At 40.6% G+C, this 15,164-nt stretch overlaps 1 protein-coding gene across 1 annotated transcript; it reads right to left on the bottom strand.

Annotated features, from left to right (window-relative positions):
• Positions 1 to 10,455: 10,455 nt before the first annotated feature.
• LOC146376605 (nuclear factor 7, brain-like) lies at positions 10,456 to 14,178 on the bottom strand. Its single transcript, XM_084947214.1, has one exon. It carries the CDS (start codon positions 14,082 to 14,084, stop codon positions 12,642 to 12,644), a length of 1,443 nt encoding a protein of 480 aa, XP_084803340.1. The 5' UTR covers positions 14,085 to 14,178; the 3' UTR covers positions 10,456 to 12,641.
• Between the last annotated feature and the right edge of the window lie 986 nt (positions 14,179 to 15,164).

The following is a 15,164-nucleotide window of genomic DNA, read 5'->3' as shown; positions in this document are numbered from 1 at the left end:
TCTGTAATGGGTGGAACTGATAGTAATGAACCTATCGTTTGACTCAGTCCCCACTAGATGTTGCCCTTTCTTTGTTATAGATGTCAAAGGAAAATCCCATGCTAAAGAAGAACCATGTGAAATTGAGGTGAAATTTTAAGTGTGACTATATAAATTATGCTACGATTTTGGCTAAACTGATATATATATTTAAGAATTTTTAGCTCCTATTCTCAGAGGTCCATTGTTTTTCTGTTAATTGCTTGTAAACCCAAAGAAAAACCCCAAGTAACAAAAATCCTATGAATTACATTTTCTTTTCTATGCATAATGTGTCTCTGTTGTAAAAATATATTTAAAATATAGCATTGAATTTAATCGTGTAATGTAATGGTAAATGGCCTGTATTTGTATAGCGCGTTACTAGTCCCTAAGGACCCCAAAGCACTTTACACAACCAGTCATCCACACATTCACACACTGGTGATGGCAAGCTACAGTGTAGCTACAGCCACCCTGGGGCGCACTGACAGAGGCGAGGCTGGCGCCACCGGGCCCTCTGACCACCACCAGTAGGCAACGGGTGAAGTGTCTTGCCCAAGGACACAACGACCGAGACTGTCCAAGCAGGGGCTCGAACCAGCAACCTTCCAATTACAAGGCAAACTCCCAACTCAAGGCCAAAATAGAGAGGAGGAGCTTCTTCCCCCAGGATATTTGGGCCCTGAACCAGGTGTAGGACTGGACACTCCCACACACGTCACTATAAGACTGGACTCTCACACACATCACCACACGCACCACCACACATTTCCTATAATCCTATAATTCCTATAATTTATAATCTTTATAATCTCTTCTGCTATTTGCACATTCTTTACTGTAAATTCCTAAGTTAATTTGTAAATTTTGTAGTAAACTGTAAATTGTAAATATTGTAAAACTTTTCTTCTGTCATTTAATGGTCGGGCATTGTACAGCTACAAGCATTTCACCCCCATGTCATACTGTGTATGGTTGTGTGTGTGTGTGACAAATAAAATTTGAATTTGAACTCTTGAGCCACAATCGCCCCGTGTGTGTGTTAGAAAACCTTTTTTTTGTGTGTAATCTCTATCTTTTAATTATTTTGATGTTTCTTTAGTTTACATGAATCTGACCCAGGAATGAATCGTAACTGGTGGTGCAAGAAAAGCATGAGCATCATAAAATCCTAGTAAATCACAGCATTCACCACCTCTTTGACAGATTTGTGACATCAGAGGTTTTCACATCACTAACCTGAGTTCTTCTACTCTTTTTTTCAGCTTCAGATGGTCACCGTCTGTAAGACCTACTTTATCAGAGGCACTTCAACGAGTGAATGAGCTTCAGCAAGGGTCCAGTTACTCAAAGGGATGGTGAGTCTTTGTGTCAGTGAGTCATCTACTAATTAGAGAGTCAGCAGTTCAGTCCTGTCTCCTCCTCCTGCAAGATACTGAACCCTGATTTTACCCTGATGACTGTGTGAGTGTGTGTGCATGTTAGGATAAAAGTGCACAGGCATAGAGTGTGAATGGGTAAGTGAGGCTTCTAGTAAAATGTACTTAAAATGTGCAAATATAATACAAAAGCACCATGTAAGTACCAGTCAATTTACAAAATAAAGCACAATCACACACTGGTGGCAGATTGATGGTACTAATGTAACTACACAATAACTTAAGTGTCAAATCAAACAGACAATCCAGTCAGAGACATCAGCAGTTCATCAGTGTAAAGAAGAACCAGTTTCCATTCAGAATATTGATCAGGTCTGCACAGTTAGGACTGAAATGGCACTGATGTCATTTAACATAATAGATCAGGAATCGACATGATTGATTGTGCAGCCCTTCATTAGTGTAGTGGTATGTATAAGTCTCTATTGTAGCCCTGTGATGTTTGGCAGATATTACCCAAAATATGTGGCTGTAACTGCAGCCATCACAATAGGAAACAATCATGTGCAACCATGCAGCTGCACTGCTTTTTAAAGTTGAGCTGCATGTGAGGATAGAAAGAACAGACACAGAAACCACATCCTGAAGAATGAACAATAAATGGACCTTCCCATAGAGATTAATAAAATTTTATTCTATTCTATTCTATTCTACATCAGTGACCTGCATGTAAAAGAAAGATGTGTCCGGGAGAGAAGCCAGCACCACTGAGTCAGATCAAAAATGATCACAATCAAATTATCCCCCCTGTGCCTTAAACTTATGTCCTGTTTCTACACAGACTGATCTGCTGCTCAGTGTCCATCGCTCCCTCCTTTTAAATCCTGTTTATCAGTTTGAATTCAGATGTGTCAGTGAACACAATCTAAATAAATCTAAATAAAACCAGGTTGAAGGCTTTTTACTAAAAATGTAAATAATTACTTGTTGTCTGAAAGTAATATTGAAGGGTATATGGATTCCCAAGAGCTGGAGTGGGGAACCTTTTTTCTTTGCCAAGGTCTTTAATCTTGAAAACTGCATGACACACTGGCAGACAGAAAAGACCATTCGGTGAAAATATCAATTCTGGGGATCTGGAACACAGAAAGTAGAATATCTAAACAAATGGAACCAGCTAACCTCAAACACCGGTTATTCTTTGCATATCTTCTGTGTTTTTCACCACTGGTTTGTACACACGTACAGAAAGACTTTGCTGTTTCTCAACTCAAAATGTCCTGTTGTAATTGGACATTTTGAGTTAAGAAACAGCACCAAACCCCAACAACACTTCCCTCATGGTGCTTTATATTGTAAGGTCAAGACCCTACAATAATGCACAAAAACTCCAACCCCTAGAGCAAGCACTTTGGCGACAGTGGGAAGGAAAAAGTCACTTTTAAAAGAGAGAAACCTCCGGCAGAACCAGGCTCTGGGATGGGGTGGCCATCTGCCTCGGCCAGTTGGTGATGAGGGAAGGAAGTTGGGAAGAGAAGAGTGGTTATTTTTTAACCACTCTGGTTTTAAAATTGAATTTAGATTGCACAATGTAAATGCATATTTTAAGCCAGTTTCAGAGCTTTGTCACGTAATCACATGCATGTTTCAGTTCAATTTTAGCGTGCACATGAGAAAGCCCTAAGGATGACATTTTGGCTCTTCAGTTTGGCATGTGTTTTGAAGGTTTTGACGATTGCTTCGTCAACCACTGGGTTGTTTGACTTCATTAAGAAGACTGGAGAAGGCCACCTGTCATGGAGTTCGTTGTACACCGTCAGGCTGAGCTGTTCAATGTTCTCTAAGGACATTTTGTAGGTTTTGGACAAGATTTTGTTCCAGACCTTATGGGAAAGCCTCTGTATAATGAAATCTGATGTTCCTGGATGCCATGTCGCTGTCTCATTTTCTTGGCTCATGGCGTGCATTACCAGATCTTTAGTGAAATTTTTCACCACTTCTTTGTACTCTTCCCTGTTTTTAGAGACACTGAGTACTCGTCTTGGTAAAGCCAACAGGTGTTTGGTGAAGGTTGGGACTGTGATATTATCAAGTTGTTCCCTCAGATTAAAAATCAGATACTTTTCCTTGCAGTTGTGTGTCTGGCACAGATCCTTGAGAATGGCCTTGTCTATCTTTTTCAGCCATTTTGGGGATAGGTCCAAATGTTTCAGCTCAATTTCAGGCCAGATTCTCTCAATCAGGCGATCGCTGATGCAGTCAGGAGTCAGGCGCTCTGTGAAGAGCCTGTATTTAGAAGAGACTTTTTCTATGGCCTGTGAAACCACCAACTGAATAACTCTGTGGACACACAACTTTTCCCCCCATGTTCAGTGTTTTCGTGTTGACTCCGCCCTTCTCAGCGCTCTGATTCACCTCCTGCATTTCTAATGAGGAGGACTCTGGGGTTGCCGGGTCTTCTATCTCCGTCTTAGCCTCCGCTAATTCTTTTCTCTGCATGTCCAGTTTGTTCTGCATTTCTTTTGTGTCCTTCACCAGTTTCTGATCTTCCAGGACTTTCTCTTTTTCTTCCTCCAGATTTTCTGTCTGTGTTTTCTGATTCCACTGAGTTTCTTTCAGAGGGGCCTCGTGTTTCTGAAGCTTTGCGAGCTCGGCAGACAGACCGTCCTTCTCCTGTTTCAGGATCAGGATTTCACTGTCCCTCTGCCTAAGCTGCTCTTTCAGACGGTTCATCTCAAGGTCAAAGATGCTGGTCTTTTCCTGATCTGAACAAGCCTGAGCCCCTTTTTCGTTAGTGGTGCTCCTCTCCTCCTATTTGCACTTTGCGTGACACTGACTCATCAGTGAGTTCTCCAGCTTGGATCTCATATTGGTCCAGCTTGGCACGCATCAGTGAAATGCCCACATTTCTCTTGGCTTTCATGTTTGAAACAGGCCCCGCCCTCCACAACGTTCCATATTGGCTCATTGAAAATAGATCCTGCCCACAAAGAACAGGCTGCCAGAGTTATACAATTAAATTCATATTTAGAAATAATAAAATAGAAATTATTGAAAAATATATTCATTTAAATTTATTATGATTCATCCCTCTTCATTTACCCGAAAACCATTTTCACCACTTACTCAAAAGCCCTTCTCTGTGGTAGAAAACCTTTATTTTCCACGCTCACTTCACTTCCATCCGCCTCTATCACGTCTTTTTGCCCACTCTGAGATTATTGCCTGTGCCCCTGTTGCTTACTCATAATAAGGTAGGAAGGAGAGTATTTCAAACCAGCAGGTGACCTGATCTATTAATGTTTTCGCCACACAGTTTACTTCTAACTGCGCGATTTTTAACAATGAAAAAAATTATATCTTCATTTTCTTTGTTATATATTGAAATAAGCGGAACTCTCTTGTGTTTAGAAAAGAATGCAAATTTTTAAATCAACCTTAAAACCAACCACACCGATAAAACTTATTTGCTGTTTTAATAACGTTTAATTGCCACTGTATGAGCTTATCTTGTGTTGCATCCTTGAGAGAGAGACCTGCAGCTGCCTCCTTCCTTTGGCTCCTTGTTTGTCTTTATCTGAGCATCACTTTTGCCTCCACTATGACGCCCCTCGTAGCAACATTTAACTTTCAAGGCAGATAAAAACAAAGTCTCAGTTTTGAGTGTAATCAGCTCTTAGTTATTCTGACCTCACCATAGCGCCATCTGTTCAACATGACGTCTGTGTGCAGACTCATGACCAAGGAATTAATTGTGGATTTTAGGAATACCGGGAAACCCTTGACCCCTTTGACACTCAAGGGGGTCAACGTGGACATTGTGGAGGACTATAAATAACTCGGAGTACACATAAACAATAAATTTGACTCGGTCAAAAACACCACAGCACTTTACAGGAAGGGCCAGTGTCGTCTCTATTTTCTGAGGCGGCTGAGGTCCTTCATCTGTCGGACAATGCTCAGAAATTTCTATGAGTCTGTTGTGGCCAGAGCTATCCTCTATGCTGTTGCATGCTGGGGCAGCAGGTTGAGCATTGCTGATGCCAACAGACTCAATAAACTGATCCACAAGGCCAGTAATGTTGTGGGTATGGAGCTTGACTCTCTTAAGGCGGTGTCAGAGAGGTGAATGTTGTCCAAGATAAAGACAATGTTGGACAATACCTCCCACCCGCTCCATGACATGCTGGCTAGCCACAGGAGCACGTTCAGTGAGAGACTGAGATTACCTAAAAGCACCACTGAACGACACAGGAAATCATTCCTGCCTGTGGCCATCTCCCTGTACAACTCTAACACACTGTAAACACTGCAATAGTTACATCCTTTTGCACATGCTCCTTCCTGCTTGGTAATGTTGCTGTCTATTTTCTGGATATATTTATTTTTTCGTTTTTTCCACACTGAGCAGCTGACATGTTGTACTGCACTCATGTCTCATCCCATAAACCAGTTTCACCCTGCTCTAAAAAAAAACAGTCAATGCTTTTACTTGTATTTTTCTTTTTATTTGGGTTCATTTTCTACTGAATGCTGGTATACTCGACCTTTCTCTCTGTATATTTTCTCAGCTTTTTAAGTGCATATAACTATTTTTGTCTCCAGATGATATAATGAAGATGATTATAACGATAAGGAATATTATATATAGATTATAGCACTGAGGATGACTATGAGGAAGTTGACAGTTATGATGATGATGTGATGATGATTATTTGGCATGCTTCTCTATGGGGCTCTGTGTTACCAGTGCAGACTGGCTGCCTTTTGTACATAGCTGAGTGACCGTCAGCACCAAGAGTCACTGCTGCTTCAAAGAGTAAAGATGCTCCAGCAGGGGGCGCTGTCACACAAAATAAAGCACAAACGCACACTGAGGCAGCTTGATGCTTCTAATGTAGCTGCAGAATAACTTTAGATCAAACAGACAATCCAGTCAGAGACATCAGCAGTTCATCAGTGTAGAAGAAGAACCAGCTTCCATTCAGATTATTGATCAGAGCTGCACAGTTAGGACTAAAATGACACTGATGCCTCTAATAAATCATCATCTGTAAGAATTATCAAAGGTGAAATAAGGAACAGTGATTCATTGTGCAGCCCTGCATATAAACTACATGAAGTGTCCTCCTCTTGAGGCCAGTGTGAGCTCTGCTGCCTTTCTGTTATTTAGTCAGATGAAGCATCACTGAGATGAGCTGGAGCCACTCTGAACTTCTGCCATCTTCTTTTTACAGTCACTGACTGTAACGTTAACTAGTAATGACTTCATGAACTTCTTCACAAATAAAATTTTTATCATTAGAGAAAAAATTACCAGTAATCATCCCACAGATGTAATATTATCTACAGCTACTCTTAGTACCATTGATGTTAAGTTAGACTCTTTTTCTCCAATTGATCTTTCTGAGTTAACTTCAATAATTATTTCCTCCAAACCATCAACGTGTCTTTTAGACCCCATTCCTACAAAACTGCTCAAAGAAGTCCTGCCATTGATTAATTCTTCGATCTTAAATATGATCAACCTATCTCTAATGGTCGGCTATGTACCACAGGCCTTCAAGCTGGCTGTGGTTAAACCTTTACTCAAAAAGCCATCTCTAGACCCAGCAGTCTTAGCTAATTATAGGCCAATCTCCAACCTTCCTTTCATATCAAAAATCCTTGAAAGAGTAGTTGTCAAACAGCTAACAGATCATCTGCAGAGGAATGGTTTATTTGAAGAGTTTCAGTCAGGTTTCAGAGCTCATCACAGCACAGAAACAGCTTTAGTGAAGGTTACAAATGATCTTCTTATGGCCTCTGACAGTGGACTCATCTCTGTGCTTGTCCTGCTAGACCTCAGTGCAGCGTTCGATACTGTCGACCATAATATCCTATTAGAGCGATTAGAACATGCTGTAGGTATTACAGGTACTGCACTGCAGTGGTTTGTATCATATCTATCTAATAGACTCCAATTTGTGCATGTAAATGGAGAGTCCTCTTCACACACTGAGGTTAATTATGGAGTTCCACAGGGTTCAGTGCTAGGACCAATTCTGTTTACATTATACATGCTTCCCTTAGGCAGCATCATTAGAAGACATAGCATACATTTTCACTGCTATGCAGATGACACCCAGCTCTATCTGTCCATGAAGCCAGATAACACACACCAATTAGTTAAACTGCAGGAATGTCTTAAAGACATAAAGACCTGGATGGCCGCTAACTTTCTGCTTCTTAATTCAGATAAAACTGAGGTTATTGTACTCGGCCCTGAAAATCTTAGAAATATGGTATCTAACCAGATTCATACTCTGGATGGCAATACCTTGGCCTCCAGTAACGCTGTGAGGAACCTTGGAGTCATTTTTGACCAGGACATGTCCTTCAACGCACATATTAAACAAATATGTAAGACTGCTTTCTTCCATTTGCGCAACATCTCTAAAATTAGAAATATCCTGTCTCAGAGTGACGCTGAAAAACTAGTTCATGCATTTATTACTTCCAGGCTGGACTACTGTAATTCATTATTATTAGGATGTCCAAAAAACTCACTGAAAAGCCTTCAGCTAATCCAAAATGCTGCAGCAAGAGTACTGACAGGGACTAGAAGGAGAGAGCATATTTCTCCTGTTTTGGCTTCCCTTCATTGGCTTCCTGTTAAATCCAGAATTGAATTCAAAATCCTGCTCCTCACATACAAGGTCTTAAATAATCAGGCCCCATCTTATCTTAATGACCTTGTAGTACCATATCACCCTATTAGAGCACTTCGCTCTCGCTCTGCAGGCCTACTTGTTGTTCCTAGAGTATTTAAAAGTAGAATGGGAGGCAGAGCCTTCAGTTTTCAGGCCCCTCTTCTGTGGAACCAGCTTCCAGTTTGGATTCGGGAGACAGAAACTATCTCTACTTTTAAGATTAGGCTTAAAACTTTCCTTTTTGCTAAAGCATATAGTTAGGGCTGGACCAGGTGACCCTGAATCCTCCCTTAGTTATGCTGCAATAGACGTAGGCTGCCGGGGGATTCCCAAGATGCATTGAGTTTTTCCTTTCCAGTCACCTTTCTCACTCACTATGTATTAATAGACCTCTCTGCATTGAATCATATCTGTTATTAACCTCTGTCTCTCTTCCACAGCATGTCTTTTATCCTGTCTTCCTTCTCTCACCCCAACCGGTCGCAGCAGATGGCCGCCCCTCCCTGAGCCTGGTTCTGCCGGAGGTTTCTTCCTGTTAAAAGGGAGTTTTTCCTTCCCACTGTCGCCAAAGTGCTTGCTCATAGGGGGTCATATGATTGTTGGGTTTTTCTCTGTATCTATGAAGCGCCGTGAGGCGACTTTTGTTGTGATTTGGCGCTATATAAATAAAATTGAATTGAATTGAATTGAATTGACTGAACTGCACTGACAACACTGAGCCGGCTTCTCTTCATAGGGTGTCTTTCACTCTTTCCCCACTCTCTCTGTTTCCAACCTTGTTCCATCATTTCTCTGCAGTTGGCTCTTTCTACTTTCCCTTTGTCTCTTTTTGTCACTTTGGGTTTCTTCTGTATAATAATATTAATCCTCTAGTTCTCGGATTCTTCTGATTATTGCTCTGTTCTCTTACGTGCTTCACGTGTTTCTCTAACTTCAATAAAATGTGTTAAGGTGTTATCAATAAAATGACAGTTTAAATAGAAAGTTCAGCGTCCTTCTGTGTTTACAGACACGTCAGACTGCAGACAGGCTTTGATATATTTAACTGACAGAAAAAAACAGGAGATTAATGAACTTGTTTTTCTGATATTTTCACAATTTTTGTTCATCAGGAGAAAAACTTGAACTCCACAGTTAATAAGACTAATTAGTATCAAATAAAAATACAGAGGAAATGTTCTCAGCTTCAGTATTTGTATCAAGACTTGCCTGATGAGGTTTTCAGTGAGACTCAAAATGTTCAGTGTTTTCATTATAACATCTTCAGTGAGTTTTGTAAATCCTCCATGCAACAATAATAATTAAAAAGACTCAAATTGCTTTCAAATACAGCAGGTGTCCAAAAAAAGGAGAAAAAACATTATTTCTAGTGTTTCAGCCACAGAAACAACCAAAAGATGAACTAGTCAAATTGTTATTTAAATGGTTTTTGATCAGTTTTAGTCGCTCCAAATCACAGTGACTAACAGAAAAGTTTCAGATCAGGCTTCTCAGATTTCTGCCTGCAGGCCTGTAGTGACGGCTCTTGACCTTAAATGACAAGAAATGAACACATGACTGTTCTGTGTTTCAGTCATCAGCAGTTCATGTTGTACATTTCATTTACTCCAAGAGATATTTTAGTGTTTTCTCACATAGAAAGAAGTTGATGGAATTGATCAAAGATTGAAAGATGAAACAAATACATTCACAATAATTTACACAAAAATTTAAAATAAACCAAAGGAAAGAAATTCACTAAGATCTCACTGAACTACAATGAAAAGTTCTAAAAGTCTAAAACATGTTATTATCAGTTGTTTTGGCATCTCCTGCTTTTCCAATATTACACGTATCTCAGTGAAAGTGTCTCTGTGAGTGCAGATGTGAGTCATGTCTTCAGGGTCATAGAAGGACACCTCCCCCCTGTCATAGTTCAGCTGGACTCTGATCCTCTGGAGACTCTTCTTCACTGTCACAGTCTGACCAACAACATCAGGGCTGCACAGTGGGGACTAAAATGGCACTGATGCCTCTAATAAATCATCATTCTGTTTGAATTATCAACGATTAAATAATAAACACAGGTTTTTTGTGCAGCCCTACACATAAACTACATGAAATGTCCTCCTCTTACTTTCCCCTTTGTCTCTTATTGCCACTTTGGATTTCTTCTGTATAATAATATTAATCCTTAAGTTCTCTGATTCTTCAGATTTTTGCTTTATTCTCTTAGGTGATGCACATGTTTCTCTAACTTCAACAAGATGTGTTAATGTGTTACCAATAAAATGACAGTTTGAATAGAGTAAGAATTAAACAATAAAAATTAAGAGATCAAATTTCCTTTGATGTTTATACACAAATCAAAACGCAGCCAGACTTTGATATTTTTATTGACAGAAAATAATCCAGGAAATCAGTGAACTCGTGTTTCCAACATTTTCATCATATCTGCTCTGCAGGTGAAAAACAGGAAATCCACAGTTAACTAGACCAAATGCTGAATGTGCTGATGTGATCTGGAATATGAAGTGAGAGTTCACAGAAACACACTGGAACAAACAGCAGCTCCAACTGTACAAATGTTCAACAATTATGAAATAAATGTTTCGGGTCAGTCAGTAGCAAAGAAAACAGTGTCTGTATCTGACAAAGCAATTTATACAGAACTTGGGAACAATCTAAAAAACAAAGAATGAGCTTTAGTTTGTATGAATACAACTGAATAAATGTCAGACAGTCAACATTATTCTGCAATGACACATTTTAAAGAAAAACATGGCTGAATTATTACGACAACCTACACAGTTTGGCTTATTTTGCAACATAATGGAGAACATGCTATCTTTTCTTTGGCTCTCGGAGGAGGCGGACGCACTTTTTCTCGTCTCCCTTATCTTCCCTGCTAGTTCTTATGTCCTTGTCTAGTCTCGTGTCTTTTTTGTATTACTTTCCCTGGAACACTCTCTCACAGTCTGTGTCTAAAACCTAAAAGAGAATTAAGGATTTGATCAACTGGTCTCTGAATGCTATTGACACCCTTTAACGAGAAGTCTGGGCTCGGGAGAGCCCGAGTGCCCTGTCGGGACTTTCCCTGCCGGATACATGATGGACGGGTGGCAGAGGATCGTGTGCCTGGCGGGACTGTCGATCGAGGACGCTGAAGATATCTACCTATTCGGAACCATGATAACAGGGTTCTTGCTGATCGGAGCTGACTTGGCCCTGGCTTATCGGAGAATTAAGAGAGCGGAACCGGCTGTTCAAACCCCCACAAGGCTGCCCGCTGGGATTGGAACGACAGGTGCGACTTCTCAGAAAGGGCTCACTGAAGGCAGCATGGTTAAGAGCTTGGAGGTGCTTACGACTGCAGTGAATGCTCAGAATAACACCTCTGAGCATATGTATGTTGGATTATCAGGAAAGAATCAACTCAGAACAACATCTCTGGGCGGAAGCTACATCTCGGATCAGTTGGCTGCGGTCGTGAGGTCTCAGAATCTGCTATGTGAGCAAAAAAGAGTGACAAGACCACAGAATCGATGGCTAACAACATCACGGAGAAACTCGCAGCTATTAACGTGTTGAGTCTGTTCCTTCCCATTCCCTACAAGGCCACCTGGGTTGGCTGGAAGACTGTTTACTTAGCCTGGCGAGGCGAAGGACACTGTCTCAGCTGAACTATGGACACGCACACACATACATATACTGATACTGATAAGCACTCACTGACGCATCACCCTCCCTATCCAACGCCACCTCCAACGCTTACCTCCCCCATGATGTGGACATCGGGTCAGCTGGAGGCGCAGTCGAAGATTGCAGCGGTCCCAGATCAGATGTACACACTGGAACACTTTCCCATGTTGCTTGTCTGTGTTTATTGTGTTATAGTGTGTTGATACCTGTGCATTCCTGTATTATCCTTTTGTGTTGCACATTTTGATGGTTTTTTTTCCTCGCTACCTGGTCTGACCTGTCTCCCCAATGTGATGTTTGTATTGTATGTACGGTCGGCAAGGTCTGTCATCTCGGTTGTGGGCAAAAGACCTGCAACTGACAAATAAAGGCGCTCTCATCTCATCTCTCAAGAAACACATTTAAATGAAGCAAATCACTTAAATGAATCACTGACAGTTAAGTATTAAAAGCAGACATTAGAAGCACAAATTGTCACGATGCTGTTATTAGCTGATATGGATCTAAATAACTGATAAAGGTAAAGAAAGTGACATTTATCAGTGCTTGTTTATCAATGTCACATCTATTTTATACTGATTAAATGTTTAAAAACAGTTTCATGAACACTTAATGACTTTAAACATCTTCAAACTGAATTTGCAACAAAACAAAAAAATATTACATTTATGATTTTGTTTTACTCTGTGTGCTTTGGAAATAACTTGTATGTCATTGTATAAATTGCATCAGGTACTAAATTTTTCTTTCTGAAATTTCTCACATAAAAAATAACAACAGGAGTAGCCGAAATTGAAAAACAAACAACCACAAAATAGGCTGTAACAAAAAATGAGAAAGCTTGAAACAAAGAAAAGGGAAAAAAAATTCACAGAGACGTCGTTGCAGTTTTCAAAGAAATCACAGTCTGACAGATTTTGATATCAGAGGTTTTGGCGTTTCCTGCTTCTCCAATGTTAAAAAATGGGAAGAGTTTCTCAGTGAAAGTGTCTCTGTGAGTGTAGATGTGAGTCATGTCTTCAGGGTCATAGAAGGACACCTCCCCCCTGTCATAGTCCAGCTGGACTCTGATCCTCTGGAGACTCTTCTTCACTGTCACAGTCTGACCAGCACCATTGGTGTACTCCCCACTGTGATGTGTTAAACACCAGACTACATATTCTGGTGAAACAAATGGCTCATTTTTGTCAGCTGACTCTTTAACTAAACCCACAATCCACAAAGGATGGTCTCCCACCTCCACCTCCCAGCTGTGTTTCCCTGAGCTGAAACCCTCAGAGCCAAAAACATTGGCATACTTAGTGTATCTCTCTGGATTATCAGGAAGATATTGCTTTGTGTTTCGACGTCTCACACTGGTCAGATCATCAGACAGATAGAAACGGGGGTGTGCAGTGTTTGGGTCCAGAATGACAGGACTGAAGTGGACCTTCTCCTTCATCTTCTCCCACACTCTGAAGGACAGGTTGCCCAGGTGTTTGGCCACATCTATCAGTGCTCCTGAGACCAGCTGTGGATCTGACACTGAGCTCTGGGCTCTGGCTCTGCTCTGAGTGTCTTTATAACTGCTGAGGAATGGCACGCTGTGTTTCTGCAGCTCTTCTTCAACAGCAGAGATGCTGTCTGACAGAGAGGAGATCTGCTCCTCAATCATCTTCATCTCTCTGCTGATAGTCCTCCCCTTCTGCTCCTCTTCCTCCCTCAGAGCTGCCAGTCTGGACTCCTCTTCCTCTTTCAGGAACTGCTGGAGCTTGTTGAACTCTGCTCTGATCTGCCTCTCTGTGGACAACAGCTGCTTCTTCATGTGTTCCCTCATTTCATTGTATGTTTCCTCCACTTGTTTGTATTTGTTCCTCTTGTCCTGCAGAGACTTTAAGTCAGATTTCAGCTGCTCCTTCAGGTCACTGACTGCTTCTTCTACAGGAACCACTTTGTGACTCTGGTGGAGAGAAAACTCACACACAGGACACACAGCTCTCTGCTCGTCCACACAGAACAGCTCAGGCACTTCCTCATGTTTACTGCACACCACTGTTAATTTTTTCTCTCCTTTTTCTATCTCAGATGATCTAGATTTCTGTCTCCCAGCAAATGAATCAGCAAGTTCTTTCAGAGCAAAGTTCACAAGGTGATCCTTTGAAGATTTTGTTTTACAAATGGGACAGTTTGTGTTTGTAGTTTGTTCCCAGAATTTCTGCAGGCAGCTTGAACAGAAGCTGTGGCTGCAGCTCAGAGACACAGGATCTCTGAAAGTCTCTGAACACACATGGCAGCTCAGATAGTTTTCAAAAAGTACAAGTTTTTCAGCCATTTGATCTGATTTTCAGATTTCTTTTTACCCCAAATAACACGACTCACCATAAATACAGATCCCAGCCTTCAATGTAATGGCGTCTCTGCTCTGATCAACGTTATGACTCTTTCGGTTTCATTTACTCTGTTGTGGGTGGAGCTGATAGTAACAAACCTGCCATTTGACTCAGTCCACAATAGATGGAGCTCTTTCTGTGTTAAAGGAATACTCCACCACCTTGTCAAATTCAAGTAGTTGTGTAAAGAAATTTTGCTGCAATAACTTTCATATGCATCACTGAATTCTGGTATGATTCAAGGCTGACATTAGCTGCAATTCTACACCAAAGGTTGAAATTCATAAGTTTTGAGCTTCCTCTTAAGCCAGCAGTTGGAGAATGTTTGGTACTCACAGGTCCAGCTTTCTATGGATGAACATTTCCTAAAATCCTAATAAATCGAAAGCAGTCACTGCCTGGCTGAAAATCATGGGGAAACCAGTATGGCAGATATTTAATATCAAAGGGTTTAACACCATTATTTATTACCATTTTAATAATATTTTTATTATTAAATTACATTTACGAGTTTTTTATTCATCAGTTTACTCTTTTAACCAAGCTTAACAGGTGACTAAAACATGAAGAGTGGATCACAAAAATAAACAGTGTAAAATTTATTGTAGCATATTTACACCAAAAACAAAGAAAGACTCCTCAGTTGGTAAACAATCCTATATTGATACTTTAATATTTCAATATATACTACTGTAATATATATTATAATGATATAATTATCTACAAAGAACAACTACTACACACTTAATTCTCTCGCGTTTGTGTCCTATATGATGCTTTGTCTCCCAGCAAAGAAGTTCTTTCAGTGTTCAGTGTCTTTAGCAGAGGTTTTGGTGTCTCCTGCCTCTCCAATATTAAAATATGGGAAGAGTTTCTCAGTTAAAGTGTCTCTGTGAGTGCAGATCAGAGTCATGTCTTCAGGGTCATAGAAGGACACCTCCCCCCTGTCATAGTCCAACTGGACTCTGATCCTCTGGAGACTCTTCTTCACTGTCACAGTCTGATAGACTTGTAGTCAAGAC

This window comes from Perissodus microlepis, chromosome 12 (genome assembly GCF_051167445.1).
Source record: "Perissodus microlepis isolate ML-2025 ecotype Zambia chromosome 12, ASM5116744v1, whole genome shotgun sequence".
Lineage (NCBI taxonomy): Eukaryota > Metazoa > Chordata > Actinopteri > Cichliformes > Cichlidae > Perissodus > Perissodus microlepis.
Note: the sequence above shows the minus strand (reverse complement) of the source record. Positions and strands in the feature narration are given on the sequence as shown.